Source organism: Antechinus flavipes, chromosome 5 (genome assembly GCF_016432865.1).
Source record: "Antechinus flavipes isolate AdamAnt ecotype Samford, QLD, Australia chromosome 5, AdamAnt_v2, whole genome shotgun sequence".
Taxonomy (NCBI): domain Eukaryota; kingdom Metazoa; phylum Chordata; class Mammalia; order Dasyuromorphia; family Dasyuridae; genus Antechinus; species Antechinus flavipes.
The window spans coordinates 154936733-154956130 of record NC_067402.1 but is presented as its reverse complement, the minus strand read 5'-3'; the positions used below and the strand labels follow the sequence as shown (position 1 = coordinate 154956130).

Genomic DNA, 19398 nt, shown 5'->3' with positions numbered 1-19398 from the left:
AGCTTAATCCAGTTTTTAAATTCTTTTACTCTCAAGAGGCTTCTTAATTTCTCTTAATTTTCTGTCATCATAGTGATGTCATTGGCATGTATGAAATTGTTATTTCTCCTGGAAATCTTAATTCCGGTTTTTTATTTATAATTTAAATAAATAAATAAGGTGAAAATATATAGTTTTGTCATACTCTTTTCTCAATCTTCAATCAACCAATTGTTTTATGTTTGTTTGTGACTTGCTTTTTGGCCTATATACAAATTCCTCAGGAGACTGGTACTCCTATCACTTTGAGGACTTCCCATATTTTTCTGTGATCTACACAGTCAAAGGCTTTGGTTGGTCAATGAAGAATTATTATTCATAATCCAGCATATAGCATATATTGGCAATTTGGTCCTTAGTTCCTTTGCCTTTTTAAAAACCAGCTTGCTCTTCTAAGTAATTTTCTTCCCAAATTGCTAAAATCTAGCTTATAGAATCTTAATCATAATTTTCTTGGCCTGTGAAATTATTGCAATTGTTTAGTAATTTAAACATATTTTGGCATTATCTTTCTTTAGAATTGGGACATAAACTGATCTTTTATAATTCAGTGGCTCCTTTTATGTTTTCCACATTTGCTAATGTACTAAGTGCAGCATTTTAATAGCATTGTCTTTTAGAGTTTTAAATACCTCAACTAGAATTCTGTAGTGTTCTTGGTGGGTTTTCAGGAGGTCTTTGAGCAGCCTTCTCAGTAAAGTAATTACCACAAGAATAGCCAGATGTTAAAGTCCAAATCCTTTATCTCTTTCACAATCTAGTTTCCTTGCCTGGGGCCCAAGCCAGGTTTCTGGAGAGCCTTTCAGACCCGGCCTTGGTCTCAGTGGGGGAAATGCAGGAGGCTAGGCCAGCCACCACTAGGCTGATGAAGATGGAATGAATGAATCTGGCTCTGAATCCCTTCTGAGTCTGTCTCTGGCTCTCCTTGGCTCCGAGAACTTCAACTCCCGCCTCCAGTCCGCTTGTCTTCTCTGGCTCTGACTCGGGCTCTGTTTGTGGCAGCTTTATATGCTCTCTTATAATTATATTATCATAGGTGTGAATCTTGTAGAACTATATTAAGTACTAAGTACCTATACTGAACTAGAGAACTATTAAGCACCATGCTAAGCTAGATAAGCATTATATTTATCAATTCCACTGACTTAATACCTTGTAAGAATCCTTGTTTCAGAGTTCTGGCCCATAACAGAATTCCATTATCTTCACCAGCCTTAATATTAATAATACTTCCTAAGGCCTATTTGACTTCATTTTTCAGGATGCCTGGCTCTAGATCAGCAACTACACCATTGTCATCATTAGTGATGTTAAGATCTTTCTTACAGAGTTCTTTTGTGTATTCTTGTCATCTTTTCTTAATATATTCTGCTTCTTTTCAATCCCTTTCATGTTTGTCTTTTATTGTACTCATTTTTGCATAAAAATTTCTCTTTGGGTTACTAATTTTGTTCAAACATCCTGGAACGTTGGCTTTTTATACCCTTAGTGATTTTTTTTTTATCAGAGAAGAATACTCTATAAGTTTTTGATAATAATGATCTTAGATGTCTTACAATATTTAATTGTATTCTTTATTGCATTACTTGAAATGGAAATGTGGTAATTCACACATAAATTTTGACCAAAACATCAGTGACTGAGTTTAGCATTATCTCTCCTATTGTATATAATCCAATGGAAGAGATAACACTAATTAGTGGAGTAGTGGTCAAGTAAGGAGTGTTTTGGTGCAGAAAGTTATAGTGATGGTGGCAGTAATGGTGATGGCAATGGGGAAGGTGGTCATGGTGAAGCAGGTTGATATATTTTTTTCCATTCAGGAACAAACTCAGAATTGATCTAATCATATTTTATGATTCCAGAGCTGCATAGTTATGGAAATGTGAGATTCCTAAAGAGGAAGGAGTAAAGTGAAGTATTTATGGAGTTCTCCTGAATTTGGGTTCATAATTTTTGTTTTAATGATCTTCCCATTGCACTATAAATGGTAGGGGATGCTAAAGAATCTATTGGGTATACCACACTGTCATTTAACTGATATCATATAGAGATCAATATAAAATAGTCCTATCTCTAATAAGTAGAGCAGGGCAGGGTAAACATTCCCTTAAGGCATGATTGATCTTTGGTGTGGCTAGCATGGAAAAAGTGACAAGGGAGGAGACAGTGAAGAGAGACTAAATCTTGACTTAAAAAAAAAAAAAAAACTGTGGATAAATGCTATTTTTATGATCCCTATTTTGAAGATATGGAAATAGAGGAGCAGACTACAAGTGTGGAATTTGAATCTAATTCTTCCTGATAACAGGTCTTAGGCTCTATCCACTACATTATTAATAGAATATGTAGGCAGTAAGGTACCTTTTTGGTTTAAATTCTATGATGTGACGTAATTGTCCCATAGTTTGTCCATAAATAGAGTAAGTATCTAAATCCCACACCAAATAGTCAATATTTATTTGATTCTTTCTTATGAATGAAGACTCTTGTGAGAATACAAAGAAACAATATGATCCCTTTTCTGAAGAAATTTATAATCTTATTTGAAGTACAAAATAATAGCCATGAAAAGATTATCAACCATATAAAAGCATATATAATAAGGAATATATAAATGATATTAACAATAAGAGATATATTTTTTATTTTTTTACATTTAATTTTAATTTTTTCTCAATTACCCATAAAGAAATCTTTTTTTTTTTATGTTCCTTCTTTAAAATTTGAGTTATGAATTCTTCTTCTCACTCTACCTCCTTCCCTCCTCCTTGAGATGGCAAGCACTTTGGTATAGATTATATATGTTTGGTCATTCATAACATTTCCATATTAGCCATGTTGCAAAACAAAATGCAAAGACTCCAAGAATAATAATTTTGTTGTTGTTGTTGTTGTTTTGTTTTTTAAGGTATTCTTCAATTTGTGTTCAGATTCAATTCTTTCTCTGGAAGCAGATAGCATTTTTTCACCACAAATTCTTTGAAATTGTCTTGGATCATTACCTTGCTGAGAATAGTTAAGTCATTAGCAGTTGATCATCATTATAAGATTGCTATTATTGTGTAAAATGTTCTCCTGGGTCAGCTAATTTCCCTTTGCATCAGTTCATGTAAGTTTTCCTAGGTTTTTATGAGAGGACTCTGTTTAGCATTTCTTATAGCACAATAGTATTGTCATAATCATGTACCATTCACCTCAATTTTTAGATCTTTGCCACATCAAAAAAGAGCTGCTATAAATTTTTTGTATAAATAGGATTCCTTTTTCTTTGATCTCTATTACATATAGATTTAGTAGGGGAATTGTTGAGTCAAAAGGTAAGAGATAATTTATTTAAAAAGGGAGAGATGAATTTACCATTTGAATACTGGTGAATAGATACCTAGATAGATAGGAAGATCTCTCTCTCTCTCTCTCTCTCTCTCTCTCTCTCTCTGTATATATATATGTCATGCAATAGCATGACTAATAATTAACAATAACTCTTGAGACATCCAGCATATCTTCCTAATAAACGTAGACACCCTAGCACTTCTAGGACTCATTATTGCCGCAACTGAGAGAGAGAGAGAGAGAGAGAGAGAGAGAGAGAGAGAGAGAGAGAGAGAGAGAGAGATGGAAAAGAAGAAGAACATTACAGTTATAGGGAAGGATATGAAAAAATGGTAAAGAAGTAGAAAAGTACAAGATATAGTTGGGTAAATGGTAAGCATCCTTGCATAATCAGATGAAAGGAATAGGACACAGTAAGAGAGAAAGCTGGGAAAGTAGTTTAGAACCAAAGCTTATGGACTGCATGACCTAATAAATTTAAGTAAAAATATTATTTAAAAATAAATGTAAATATATGCTGAGTATAAAAGATTAAATGTATTTATTTGGGGTACTTAGTTTGAAATAATTGAAGATAAACTTTAGTGTTTTAATGCATGCTAATAATATTTCAGTTTAGTTATTTAAGGGATTTAAAATATTGCTATCTTCCTCCAAAAATTAGAGTGCCTGCAAGATTATATACCACAAAAATAGAAGAATACAAAGGAAGACAGTATAATTGTTATTTATGGGCTTTGAAACAGGTTGCTGTATGATAAAAAGTATTTGTGAGTTTTTCATTCCCTTTATTAGAAATTATGTTAGAAATATTAAAATGTGTGGAAATAAGTTCACTTTAGAACCAAGAGAAATTATCCAACCTTAAACTCCAAACATAAAATCAAAATTAGTTTTTTAACAATTCAATCATTTTATATAATGATATTAATCATAACTTTGACACAATAAAGTACAGATGTAATACATTTTCTAAGTATAGATGTAATCCATTTTCTGACTTTACAAACTAGTATTGGAAAACTTAGACATTTGGAAGGAAGTAAATAGTATTATTTGAAGAGATACAAAGGAAGAAGTATCCAGTGGTAGCCTCTTAATATGTTGTAAATATATACAAAACTTATTAAAAGCTTAAAAAATCAACCCATTGAATTATTAGATGCTATCAATCATTGTTGGTAATATGTGTGTGTTGAAAATGGGCAGATAAAGGCAAAGGTTATAGATTCTTAGCAGAGCTATTTAATGTTTTACTTGCGAAATCTTGAAATGTTAGTTCAAGGGCAAAAAGGGAAGACAATTACAATGAAGAGATATCTCCTGAGAGCTTGTTAGACACTTGAAACAACTTTCTTAGCTACAAATAAGAATCAGGGGTCAAATATATATATATTGTCTTCCAGGTGAATGTCTTAGAAGTTGAATGTGGGGAATAGATAAGGAAATCTTTTATTTTTTTTTCTGAAAGGAGAGCAATTGATGTTGTGAAATCCCTAAACAAGTCCCCTTTGCCTCTTTTCTATGTAAGATTAAAAATAGATATAGAAAGGTATTTTCATTTCCAGAAACTTAATAAAAGCAAAACAATAAAATATCACCTTCTCTATTAACATTTTTAGTTTGTAAAACTATTTTCCTTGCAGGAGATCAAATCTTATATTTATTTATATTTTTTTAATATTGTGAGTTGAAAAGGTAAAAATGAGGGTGAGGATAAAGATCTGTGAAAAACTAAAACTCTGTTATTGGTCAGAACAAAGAACTCAATAATTACTGTATTTATACTTTCTCATTGGTTTGCTCCAATATAAAAAAATGTATATTTTTTAAAACAGTGAGGGTAATTACAGAAATGTCTTATAGCTGACCTATTTTTCAAAAGTTTGAGTTCTTTTCAGAAAGGATTACTATAAAAGATGATGAAGCATTACAATCATAGGCCATCTGCTAACAATCAATGATGTCTTTATATGAGTAGTAATTGGGAGAAAATTTAAGAAGCTCAAGGCAAAAATATCTAAAATCCTCTCTGCCTTCAAATTACTCATCAATAATTAATCAGACAAATTCAGAACTTGTTTGGAATAAAATCAAATATCTCTCAAATAGCTTCCATGATGGTATAAAATGATGTTTTTTCCCCATTGTAAGAGGTAAAGAGAAACGCCTAAATGTAAGCAGTACAAGAAAACTGAATGATTAATGCCAAAATGGCTTCTCTTGATCTTTGTAGATTTCTTACTGAATAATTTCTTTGGTTTATAGTAGATTTTTCCTCTCCTTTCCACCCTCTTGATGAGAGGAATCATGCCAGAAAAGTTGATTTTGTAGTGAGAAAGGTCCTCTTCCTAAGTCCTTATCTCTAACTGATATAACAGATTGGACTAGAGAAAGTTCCTTTAGCTACTAGGGCCTCAGGCAACTCTTGCAATTAGAAAGAAGTTGATTGCATTTGAAGAGGAAATCTCTTCATTCCTAAATTTCCTTTGTACATTCAGAAATTTTCTCATAAACACCTTTAAAAATTTTAAATGCTTTCTTTTATTTAACTAAATTAAATACTGCTTGACATTAAAGTTCTGTTAAGAATTTTGGACATTTATTATTTCAGTTTCATGAAACAAATGTATTTATTCACATACTAGTGTAGGGAGAGAACCTGCATAATAGATCAGAGCCATAACACAGCTAGTCCAGTATATTCTCTCTGATCATGATATCCAGGGATTCCCCCATGTATATGTGAAGTTTGTTTCAGAACAAGATTTCTTGCCATTGTATTCCCTTGTTGCCTATTTCTTCTTAATTTACCCATTTTTAAAATTTGATTTTTCTCTTATTCTTGGATTTTATTGTCAAACTCAAATAGAAACTATAGGAAAGTATCTATGCAAGACTATGTTGACTTAGAAAGCAACATATTAACATTGTTGCAAATGGTGTCCCCCTTCACTTTAGGGGTGAGCTCTGAAACTCTCCTCTGACAGAGACCCACCCTTCAGAGCAGTAAAGGGGTTTCATTAACTTAGCCCAGGACCCCTCCCAGCATCTTGAATTTAAGTGGTCTCATTTAGTTGAAGATCTCCCCCTGATATTTCTATTGAGAGGATTAGCCCAGTATTATTCCCAGTAGCTTGAACTCCCAGTTATTGAGAGGCTTGAAACTCCCAATTTAAGTATTTTCTTTTCAACTGGAAATCTAGGCCTGGGGGTAGTGACAACATTGAAGGAATTCATTCAAGGGAAGTCCTACTCCCAGACAGCCAATAAAAAGACAATTTTGAAATCCAAATCTCTGCACAAGTTCAAAGTAGATTTATACTTTTCCAAGAGACCTCTCTTCTTAGCACAACTGCCTGCCAGGACTCTTGCCCACTATGAAGATGCCCTCTTCTCAGTGATAACCTTTATTTCCCTAACAGTATTTCCCTCTTATCACTGAGGAGTCTGTCTTTCTAGCAAACTAGCTTTTCAATGCCAATAAAATTCCTTTTGCCAATTCAGACTTTTCGGGTTCATGAATTCTTTCATGTTGGATGTATGTCTTTGACCAGAGGAGATTCTCACAACAATTTTCTACCACTAGATCCGCATCGACATTATCTCTGTTTTAATGCAATTTTACTTGTTTTGTAAAATATTTACCCAATTACATTTAAATCTGGTTCAGCTGCACTGAAGAGTGTTGTGAGCCCAATATTCCTAGAAGGCCTCATGTTTGACATCTCTACCCTAAAGCATATAACATAGAGCCTGGAATATACCTACATATGTTGTACAAAGAAAGTATTCAAATATTTTGCTGACATTTTATTTGATCTTATAGAAAGAAATGATAACTTGACTGAATAAGTGAAAAAATATTTATCAAATGCCCACTATGTTATGTAATATTAAGTGCTGAGAAAACAATCCTTATATTTTGACTTAATTGGATAATGGGTTTAAGTTTTCAAAATTTATATCAATTTCTGATATTTATTTATTTATTAATTTTATTTTTTGCTGAGGCAATTGGGGTTAAGTGATTTGTCCAAGTTCACACACCTAGGAAGTGTTAAGTGTCTGAGATTAAATTTGAACTCAGATCCTCCTGATTTCAGGGCTGGTACTCTATCCACTGCACCATATATATATGGTGCAGTGGATAGAATATATATATATATATATATATATATATATGTATTCAATAGCTTTTTATTTACAAGTTATATGCATGGGGAATTTTACAGCATTGACAATTGCCAAACCTTTTGTTTCAATTTTTCTCCTCCTTCCCCCCACCCCCTCCCCTATGTTAAATATATTAAAGTATAAATTAGACATACAATAAGTATATATGACCAAACCATTATTTTGCTGTACAAAAAGAATCGGACTCTGAAATATTGTACAATTAGCCTGTGAAGGAAATCCAAAATGCAGACAGACAAAAATATAGGAAATTCAATGTAATGGTTCTTAGTCATCTCCCAGAGTTCTTTTGCTGGGTGTAGCTGGTTCAGTTTATTACTGCTCCATATGAATTGATTTGGTTCATCTCATTGTTGAAGATGGCCAGGTCTACCTCTCATATATTTTTAAAATAGGCTTTCACCAAAGATATTTAATATAAACATATTCTGTTTTTCCATAGGTATTCTTATTCCAGGTGAATTAATTTTGTTCCTGTAAAAACTTAAAGTAAAAACTTAATTCTTTATATAGTTATGAATTCTTCAATCATATTTGTATTAGACACAACTTCTCATTTTTAATGTGATCTTTGATATTTACAGTGGTTTTCTACATAAAGTACATTATGGCATATGAGTTGCTGTTCTAAATATTTTTCAACCAAACTTCTTTTCAGATTTCCTGACACTTTTTGTCAAACAAGGGAATTGGAAACCAATTGGAACCTCAAAAAATGAGGTCTGGGATGGAAGGAATTCTCATAGAGAGGGAATATTTTGAGGGAATTAAGCCACATTTATTGACAGTTGTGAGAGGAGGGTCAGGGCACTTTTTGAAATAAGGTTTATTTCTATTTAATTAATACTTCAGAAGACTTTCCTCACTGGTAAGGAAATGTGACTTTTGCAATCTCTTCTAGTCTCAGGGAAGAGGACACCTTTGTGCTTGAGGATACACAAGTATGGACAACTGTTTGGGTGATCAGGGGATGATCTGCTAGTTTGGAATGTGTAGGTGGTAAATGTACTTCTTGATTTCACTTGGGGCCACTAACTATAGATATTTAGCTCAATCCAATATACTGCCCTGCCTACTACATGAATCAGTATAATTGAAGAAATAGTTCCTCAAAGGAATGCATTGCCTTAAAGTTATTTTTCTTTTTAGAAAAGAGCTGGGGAAGGTATTCTTTTTTAAATAAGGTCACTGAAGAAAGGACCAGTCCTAATCCTGAGCTAAGCTATAATCATGATTAGTCTACCTCTTGGATATTTCAAATCAAATGTCCTGTGGGGCATCTTAAACTGAAGATATCCCAAAAAGAATTCATTATCTTTCTTTTGATATTTCCTATTTATGCAACTTGGCAGAATCTATTGTTGCTGTTGGGTCATTTCATTTGTAACCAATTTCTTATGATGCCATTTGGGGTTTTCTTGGCAAAAATAATAGAATGGTTTGCCATTTCCTTTTCCAGCTCATTTTACAGATGAGGAAATGGAGGCCAACTAAGTGACTTGTCCAATGTCACATATTTACTAAGTGTATGAGGATGGATTTGATTTCATGAAAATGAGTGTTTGTGAGTCCACTAATTAGATTGAATCTTTAATCATTGCAAATAAATTCTTTGTTAATTTTCTAGGGTTTTCTAAGTTAAATATCATGTTATACTCAAATGGGAATAAATTTTTTCTTTTGGTATTCATTTAGTTCAATTATTTTTCTTGTCTTATTGTTATAGCATTATTTAAATCACTTCTAATATTATAGTAAGTACTAACAAAAATAGAACATCTTTTTCTGTACCTTCTAAATTTCTTGTAAAAGATTCCAGAATTTCTTCAAAAAGAATATTGCTAATTTTCCTTTTTAGGTACATGTTTTTAATTATTTTTTTAAAATGTGATTTAATTCCTGTGTGGCTAGTATATTTATCATAAAAGCACCAAAAGCAGGAATAAGTAGACATAATAGGAATAGATACCATGATAATACCATGTGGTCACAAACCACATTATTTTGGTCATGTTGGATTGATACAGGTGTGAGGTTTAGTCTTGTTTCAGTTGAACATGACATGAAGGAAAAAGCCAGTGCAAAACCTTGGTTTTGGCTGACTGTTGCCTTTTGAATGCACCCTACTTGTAGCTCTGCAGTCAATAATCCATCTCTTCATCATGTGTTCATCAGAACAGAACCACCCGAAAGTATGTACATATATTCCAAATTGAGGATAAGCACATTTCCATTAAATTTTCTCATGCCTGTCCAGAAGCAGGCTCACTGTATCACTATATAAAAATGAATGGATTTTGTAACACTCTCTGCCCTACTCCGTGATATATACTAATATACTATGTAAATTTTAATAGTTTTAAGTGAAAATATACATTTTAAAAGCATGAGACAAAGATGATATAAATGGTAAAATATTTTTCTTATTTATCAGTGGAGCAAAATGCTCTTTTTCTTTTAACAATTATGCTAATAATAATATTTTTAGTGAGAGCCATGCTTCATTATGTCTTGATGGATTGGATTAGCCTATAAATAATAATTGTTAGTAATTAAGTATTCAGTTTATTTGATCATTATGGCTATCCAAATATATAAATGTATACTATTCAAAATATATATTCATTAAAATATATTTACATAATAGTTCTTAATAGTGAACATAAGATATTTTTACAAGGATTTCTTTTTCTCTTTCTGTAGATATTAACCACACATAGTACAAGCAAAAATGAATTGTCTCTGATTTCAACTCAGTAGAAGGTTTTCAATATGAATTCATTTTTTTTAATGGTTCTATTGTATCAATCCTTAATTTGTTAGTTATGTCTAGATATTGCTTACGTTTTTATATGAGTATGAGCAATTATGAAATGGCCAAGTTTAGACCCTTGTATGTAGGATGGGAAATACTGTATATGATTAAAACAATTGATTGGAGTCAGGTTGTAAAACATCTTAATGCCAAACAGAAAAGTTTACAATTGATCCTAGAGCCCTGAAGTTAATTGAGCAAATGGCTGAAAAGGTCATATATGTGCTTTAGGAAAATCACATAGACTTTATGTGAAGGATGACTAGAAATAGAGAGAGACTTGAGGTAAAGAGACCAATTAGAAATGTATTGCAATAGTCCAGGCAAGAAGTGAAAAGGGATTAAACTAGGGATGCAAGTGAAAAAATGGGACACATGGTTCTCTTATCTCATGGGTCTCTTCATGAATTCAATAACCATCTTTATGCTGATGATTCTCAAAACTATTTATTGAACCCCAATCTCTCTGTTTGACCTTTAGACTCATTCTTCAACTACCTATTAGATCAGTCTTGTTGTTTTAGATAGCTTAGACTGTATTCCTTAACTTTCCCTTCCAGATCATGTGCTCTTCCTAACATTCCTAGTACTAACAAGAGTACCACACTCCTTCCAGTTATACCGGGGTATTATCAAATCTTCAATTTCTCATCTCACTTTTACCCCACATATCTAATCTTTTTCAAACACCTGGCAATTTTACTTTCTTAATATCTCTCAAATTGGTCTTTTTTCCCTTTTGATATTGCTACCATCCTGGTTCAGGCCCTCATAACCTCATGCCTGTGTTATTTCAGTAGCCTATTGGTGGTCTGCTTGCCTCAAGTGTCTGCCATTCTCCACTCAGCTGTTAAATAGATCTTGGTTAAAGCGCTTCTCTCTTCCCCATTCCCAGTAAGTAAATTCTAGTAGCTCTCTATCACCTCCAAAATAAAATATAAACCCCTTTGATATTCAAAGAAAAGAAATAGGGAAAAAAAAGAGAGGAAAAGAAAGATCTGTGTGGCTCAACTCAACAGTTCCATTTGGGACTCCAGTGGGGCAGCCTCTATTCACCGAAGTTGTTGTTTGTCCTTTGTTTATCCTTTGGGAGATGATATCATGACATACATACAAGTGAATTGGATTTAAATGAGGGTAGGTTGTGCAAAGTCATCAATCTCTGGTTGTCCAATAAAGTCATCTGATTCTACTGACAAGACATGGATCAGGGTGGCTGGAGATGGCTCTAGATGCAGTGGGAGACCTTAACCTTTTTTTTTTTTTTTTTTTTTTTTTTTGGCTGAGGCAATTGGGGTTAAGTAACTTGTCAGGGTCATAGAGCTAGTAAGTGTTAAGTGTCTGAGGTCAAATTTGAACTCAGTTCTTCCTGACTTCAGGGCTGGTGCTCTACCCACTGCATCACTTAGTTGCCCCAAGATCTTAATCTTTTTAAGCTAATGTTTTTAATAGGTCTTAGTTTGATGAGGCAATGTCCATAGTTAGGACTATGTGGTTAGTCAAGTGGTTAGGGCAAGACAAGAGTTGTAACAAAGAATTTTTTATTATGTTTTTATACATGTATTATTATGATGGATCTCCAAGTAGACTGTGAACTCTTTGAGCAAAGGAACTTCCTTTGGCTTTTTATTTCTCCAGCAGTTAGTCCAAATCCTGACATATGTAGATGCTTAATAAATGACTGACTGACTCAATATATCTGAGAGTTGTAGAGATGTAAGATGAGGATTTGCCAGTTACTTAGATATGTGAGAGAGCTGAAGAGGAATTTCATGATTAGAAGTCCTTGAGTTTAAAAAGTTCAGAAGATGGGTCAGATTTTGATCTGCTTTTATGGGTACTTAACAGCACCATAAAATAATCTGGGGGTCAGATTGTGAGTGAGTAGAAGGATACTTACAAATGTTATTTCATCCAGTTCTGCTTTGAGTGTCCTGACTAAGGTGATGTTATATCTGCCGTAAGGGACATAGATCTAATGTTGTTGAGGGGTAGTTAAATAGGATAGACTGAAGGAATTAGAGGGATAGTGAGTGAAGAGTAAGTGTTGTGGTGTTTGAAATGCCCCTGTATATATTAACAAGGAGAAGTTGGAATGCTATTCACTTGCTCATTAGTTAATTATTTAACCCTTAGGGTAATAACACAACTCTCCCTCATCCCTTTCATGTCACAACCACCTAGGGGACCAGGGACTTTGAAGACTACTGCTCAATATAGCAAAATTGAAATAAATAAGTAGAAATTAATGACAGTTATATTCTAATTTAATGTAAGGAAGAACTTCCTAACCATCTCAGATGTAAAAAAAAAAAAAAAAATGAAATAGGTGCATACAACAAGGGATACTTTATAAAATTAGTTTTTTATAATCATTTTTATTGAACAACTAGACAATTCCACTCTGACTGGCATATAAATTTTTATTTGTGAAAAGTCAAGGTATGTATGTTAACTCCAGTGGATAGTAACACACAGAAGTAACTTAAATCTTTGGATAGACAAATTCTTTGTCCTGTCTCTTGTAAGGACTCATTCTTCTGAACAAAGTATAAGAAGATGGAAAGTTTCATTTTTGATAGATTATGCTGTGTAATAATTGTGTAAGCTTAACTTTTTTTATATTACTATCCCTAACTGCAAAGTTAGAATAAATGATTATTGCATAAATTAATGTTTTATCATTTAACAGCCATCATTCTCCTACTAAAATGTGCTTTCTAGTGATATGAAAACTATAAATCATTTCTCTCTTGTAACATCTTGTAATGAATTTCTTGTGTCAAAAGAAACATATAGTGCAAATTTTAGTGCATTACCTTATGTTGTTAAATGACAAATCTTTTTTATGTTTATAAAGAGAAAGATGTCACCTGATGGTTAAAATGTAAGGAGTCAAAAATAAATTCTATCAACCTTTAGTTAGACATAATTTTTCTTTAACACCTATTGCATGTGATTCATGAGTTGAGAGGCCTGTTCACAATCAACTGTGATCTCACTTGAATTCCCTCCACCATAGCTGTGAATTCCATTTTTACACCCTGAAAACAGAACTAAGAGAAATGGTTGGAAGGAGCAATTCAAAAGCAGTACAACCTTTTAAAAAGATGTACCGGTCCTTGTATCCTGATCAGATAGATAAATTCTAAACTGTTTCAACTTAAACTGAATAGAAGAACTAGAACTTAATCTAAATATAAATGCAAATGCCTTACATGTATATGCATAAAGAGTAAAATTAGTATAATTTATGTACTGAAAATCAGTGTGGTAAATGGGGATTGGAAGCTGGTACTTCTTTAAGCCTATATGCTATAAATCTGCATCAATGTAGGTACTGTCCACACATAAAGTTTCCTTCTCTGATGCAAATTTTGACTCTGATGTCCCTCTTAACCCCCTCCCAAAAAAAGTTTCAATTAGCAACTTAAAAATAATTAGAGTATACAAAGAATCAAACTATATTTTCTTCTTTTGATGAATTACAAGAATAATTTCTTAAAAATGATTATCTCATTTTTGTTTATTTTGATGATATATAGCTTCTTGAACATCAGTACAAATATGTTGAGATCTCCCTACCATTACTCTTTTTTTTCTTCACTTTTGCTTTTTAACATTTATTCTTAGGCAATAACTAATCCTAAGGCCTAATCTTTATTTGAATGATATGAGTAAAGACACTATCAGTACGGGCTACTCCTCTTTATGAAAACAATTTCTAAACATTGAATAATGCTAGTAAACTTTTTTTTTTTAAGTAGGAACCATAGCTAGGAAAGGAAAAAATAGAGAGCAATGAAATTGAATCAGATCACTGGGATAAGTAAACAGGAAATTTTAACATCAGGTTATATAAAGATGTAGGTCACTATATCAGTTGCAAATAAAGATTGTGAATAAGATATATGAAATTAAAAGTAATTTTTTTCAACTGCTTAAGAAGAGACCAGAACAACAAGAAGTTCTGTTTTAATTCAAGTTTTATAACTAATAACTAACTGAAAAAATGAGCAGGGAACAACTGAGATTTGGAGGTAATTTGTAATTTTAAAAGAACTCTTGATAATATTTTAGGAAGGAAAAAAAATTATATGTAAAGCAGAGCCCATAGTTTTTTTCAGTCTGTTCATGGTGAAGCCTAAACAGGGAGAATAGGAGAGAATCATGTTATATAATTTTGGAGACTGAATTTGAATAATATGGAGATGAGAAATATATAATTCTTTAATTTTTTTCTCCTTCCCCCTTCTTGATTTTCATTCTCTTCACTTTTAAATATATATGCGCACATATCTATCTATTTGTTTCTGATTTCATTAATACATTTTATTTTTATAATTATGAGTTACACCCTAATATACTTAGGAATATATTATGCAATAGTAATAAATATGTTCTTCTTGTTCTGCTTTGTTGATATGAAAAAAGCACAAATATTGTTAAAGAAATGACTTATATTGTTAACTATCGGAGCTTTTATCCAAGGTGTAATGATATTTTTAGAAGAGAATTTTGATTGGAATATAGATATACTGCAAAGTGGATCAGATGTAAACCTTGGTAACTTGATGTGTTCTTAATTTTAAAATGGCTTCTCTTCTAGACACCTGATCTCTAGAACATGGCTTATACTATGATTTCATTTTTAAACTGTGAAGAAAATTCTCCTGCAGAAATTCAATATGAATTTGTTTGAGAAAATGGACATTATGACAAATTGTGTTGAAGTGATTTTTTTGTGGTTTGTTTTAGGAAAGCAGGCAGGCAGAACACAAATGATGAAATCATTTTGGAACTACTTGAGAGAGATGGAATTTTTTTTTTTTTAAATTAGAGATTCACTAAGCCGTAACTATTAATTCTTCACCTTTTGAGGTGTTGTCTTCTGTCTAATAAAATGTTGTTATCAGTCTTCAAAGCAACTACTTGAATAACACATTTTAATTTTCATTTGTATTCCTTTGACAGTTATGAGGCTTTTTTTTTTTCTTAGACTTTTGACTGTGGACTCACTTGGCAAGAGGAATATTTGGGGGTAGAATAGAGACAGCAAACTGTATAACATCTACCACCAAAGGAAAAGATGTTAGGTATGATTTGTGTTTTAGCAGTCAATAATATAAAGACCAATCTTTCAAATCTGTTCCAGTACTGTGATAGTATCACATATGGAACTACGAATCCCATAATTCTCTACAAATGGGAGAATCCACAGACCTAGGGAATAGAGTATTAATAAAATTTCAAATCTTATCTGGTTTACTGAAAGTACAATATTTAAAGGAGTTTTTACTTAATGTTCTAAGGAGTACGAATTAAATGGATTAACTTTCTCAATATTTAGAAATTTAGGCGCTAAGAGGCGCTAATCTTTCTCAACTACCTTTTAGCTAAATAGAGCACAATTACCTGACCCCTTTTTAAGGGTCTCTTAGACTGAATCCTTCCCGGGAAACATAAACTACAAATCCCATGAGGCAAAGCAGAACATAAAGTCCCTAGACTTCTTCCAGTAGGTTAAAATCCAGATTAAGGCATCTAGAATAATGCCTGAAAAACAAAAATAAAAAAATACTGGACTTTGCCTCTAGGCTGCTTCTCTATTAACTTGCTATACCTTTAAAAACATTAGTGTGAGTTGGCTGAAGTAAAAAGGAAAATCTGAGTGGGAGTGGCTGGGGGTGGTGGTGGAGAAATCACCTGTTCTAAGAGGAGCATGCTCACTGAAGAGGGAGGGAGAGAAGGAGGTGGAGGAGAAAAGGAGGGAGGGGACAGGATCAGCCTGGCACAGCTCAGATCTATTTCTTCTCCAGCTTGGGAAGCAGGAGCTGCAGCAACCAGGAAGGATCTCTAGCAAACGTTGTTTGATACCGGCCAACATGGAGGAAGCAATAGTGGGAGTTACCTGCGAACAGAACTAATCCACCGGCTTCCGCTTTAGCCATCCAGCTGTGTACTTGAAGAAGGGAGGGAAGCCTAATCCTTCACCCGTGGAATCACATCTGTCTGTCTACACTCCCGACAGCAGGAGTAAAAGGGGTTATTTTCCCCTTCTGGCTGCCTGCATTTAGCCTAAGAAGCAAAGGAGGGTGGGGAGCTCGCCTCTGAGGAGCCTCCCTGAGCCATGGGCAACGAAGCGAGCTTGGAAGGGGAAGGTCTCCCTGAAGGGCTGACAGCTGCGGCGGCGGCGGCAGCAGCAGCCGGAGGAGGGGACGGCGGGGCGGGGAGCACCTTACACACCATGATCCCGGCCGGCATGGAGGCGGATCTGAGCCAGTTGAGCGAGGAGGAGAGGAGACAGATCGCTGCTGTCATGTCAAGGGCGCAGGGGCTGCCCAAAGGAAACGTCCCCCCCGCCGCAGCGGAACCACCTTCTATGCAAAGGCATGCACAACATTATATATATACATATGTATATATGTTTATGCATACGTGTTACGGCTTCTTAGGCACATATGTGCGAGCACGTATGAGTGAGGATAGTGGTGCATAGATGTAACCTCCCTTTATTTTATTCTCACTAATGGGGTGGGGATGGTGATCATATGCCATCTGGATGGGTGAGGGAAAAAAGGGATTTGTAGTAGAGTTTCGCTGAAATAGCCAAGCATTACATTATTATGGGGTTTTAGTATGGTTTTAAGTTGTAATTCTGATCTTTCAGATTCTTCTTATCCGATGACAGCCAGAAACGTTTCTAATATATTAATCTGGAAGCATTCCATTAAAACAACACGGGATGTGTTATGAGCTAAATTATCTTTGGGATTATCAGAAATTTCTTCCCATTATACATAACAATGATATTTTTATTAATACCTTCCGTTCTCCTGGTGATTGTTTCTCTTTTTTTCCCCACTTTTAATGGAAATCAAAAGGTATAGCTTGAACAGAACTATTTTATGAGAATAATGAAGCATCCTGTAATAGATACCAAAGGCTGGTATTTTTCTGACATATCTACCAAATAATTTTAATTTTATGAATTTCTCCTTTGCATATACCAAAGTATCACTTTATTTCATAGAAATACATGTTGTAACTTCACTTAAATAGGAAATTTATATAAATTTTGTAATTTACAGTTTGTATTTATAAAATGATGACAAACTCCTTAGTTATCTTTCCTGACAAATGAAAGAGTTAGATGATTAATAGTAATCTGATAATGTTCTCCCCATTTTCTTCCTTCCTGTCTCCAACAAATTGTTTTTCTTTAATTAGTAACAGCAAGAAGTGTGCACACTCATGGACAGAATGCGTGGTCAGCTCTCATTATTGTAAACAGGCTCACCACCTCTGGGAAGAGAAAAGGGACCACTTCCCTATCCATGGTCCTGAAATGAGTCTATCTCTGAGATCACAATCTAACCGGGAAAAGACTGGTCCTTATTTTCTTATAGGGAAGAAGACTAAATTTGGGGGAGAAGGAAAACTAATATAAACCAGAGTATAAATTCTAATTTATTTATTTAAAATAAATAGTATTTTAATTTACTTGAGATAATATAGGTTTTTGAAAAGATAATTGAAATAGGCAATATATGTGTATTTAAGAGAAATGTTGAAAATTATTCTAAGAAAATTATATTATTTTAATACTGAACGTTTTCTCAAAATCTATTGAGAAGATTCCTCTTGATTATAAAATATTAATGTATGAAGAAAACTACTATTGCCATTAAACTTGTGACTCTTCTAACTTTGAAAATATGCAATTTCAGCATTATTTCAGAATATTAGGAAACTTTTAAAATTTTAGTTTTTTCTATGTAACTTGTATTTATTGAAAACTCGAATTATTAGAAATTATGAATCAAGATTCAGTATTATTTCTTAGACTAATATTAAATGCCACAACTTTTTAGGATCATAGAATTGGTAAGGAGATTCTTAGTAATTCATTTCCAGTTCTGTGATATTACAGATAAGAAAATAGAGGCCATCTGTCTTTTAAAATCAATTTGTAATAATTTTCCATTGTCTCATAAGTTTTTTTTTCAACAGGTTCAGGATACTGGTTAAATAATAGGAAAATGCTAGGTGTGTGTTTTTTGTTTTGTTTTGTTTTGCTTCTAACTTCTGTTTATAGTATAGCTTAAAGAACAGCATGGAGATCTGTAAATCTGTATGTAATATACATAATACTTTTTGCCTTAGTCACACTCAGATAATTATTGCTTCTACAACAATTCTTATGATCAATATGCTTTTTAGTCCCAAGATGTTAGTGTCAGATATAATCCACAGAGAAGAAATATATAAATTTTCTGATATTTATGTTAGATTCCATATTTCAAAGATATAGGCCCTTGTAAAGGCTTCATTTTTTTCCCCTTTTTAGGAGGCTAATCAGAGCATACAGTTCCTCTCAATAATGATAAAATATGAAACAAATGTGCACGTCTGTGTGCACAAATTCACATGTATCCACACCTCTGGATTCCAGATTGACTGTCCTAAATTGTCTATGATAAATTAGAAAAATCACCTACCTTATCAGTGCCTCAGTGTCGTCATCTATTAAATAGGTTTGATAATACCAGTCTTAATGTATTATTTATATGAAAGCTAAATAAAATGTAACAGCATACTGAGAAATTTAAGGCATTATATTATTTTGAAGTGGTATTAGTTATATTGCAGTCTGGTATGATTGTTTCTTTTTCCTTTTTTAGACTTAATACTTTAAACATTTTGTTTGCTTCAGTTTTTCATTGTAGTAGTGGTTTGTTTTGTACTCTCCATAAATTTTATCTTATGTGACTTATGAAGAGGCAGCATGATGTAGTGGCATGAGATTTGGAATTGACGTGAAGAGACTTAGCTTCAAGGGCTGATTGCTGATGTCTAGCTATTGAGAACTTTGGGGAAAATAATTCATTCTTTCTGACTTCAGGTTGATGATATCTAAGATCACTAAGATCTAATTTTATGTACTTCAGCTCTATGCTTAGTAAAGCTGGGAATCTATTAATGGTGTTTGATATTTCTGTTGATTCTTT

General features: G+C 33.1%; 1 protein-coding gene across 5 annotated transcripts in view; it reads left to right on the top strand.

Moving 5' to 3' along the window:
- Positions 1-16145: 16145 nt before the first annotated feature.
- PCLO (piccolo presynaptic cytomatrix protein) overlaps positions 16146-19398 on the top strand; it is a 538245-nt gene continuing 534992 nt past the window's right edge. For 4 of the 5 annotated variants that reach the window (XM_052001566.1, XM_052001567.1, XM_052001568.1 and 1 more), the window contains exon 1: positions 16147-16777. In XM_052001566.1, coding sequence (XP_051857526.1) covers positions 16518-16777 — 260 coding nt within the window. In that variant the 5' untranslated portion in view covers positions 16147-16517. Of the gene's footprint in view, positions 16778-19398 lie in introns of all 5 variants that reach the window. The other variant, XM_052001569.1, reaches the window with a different exon arrangement.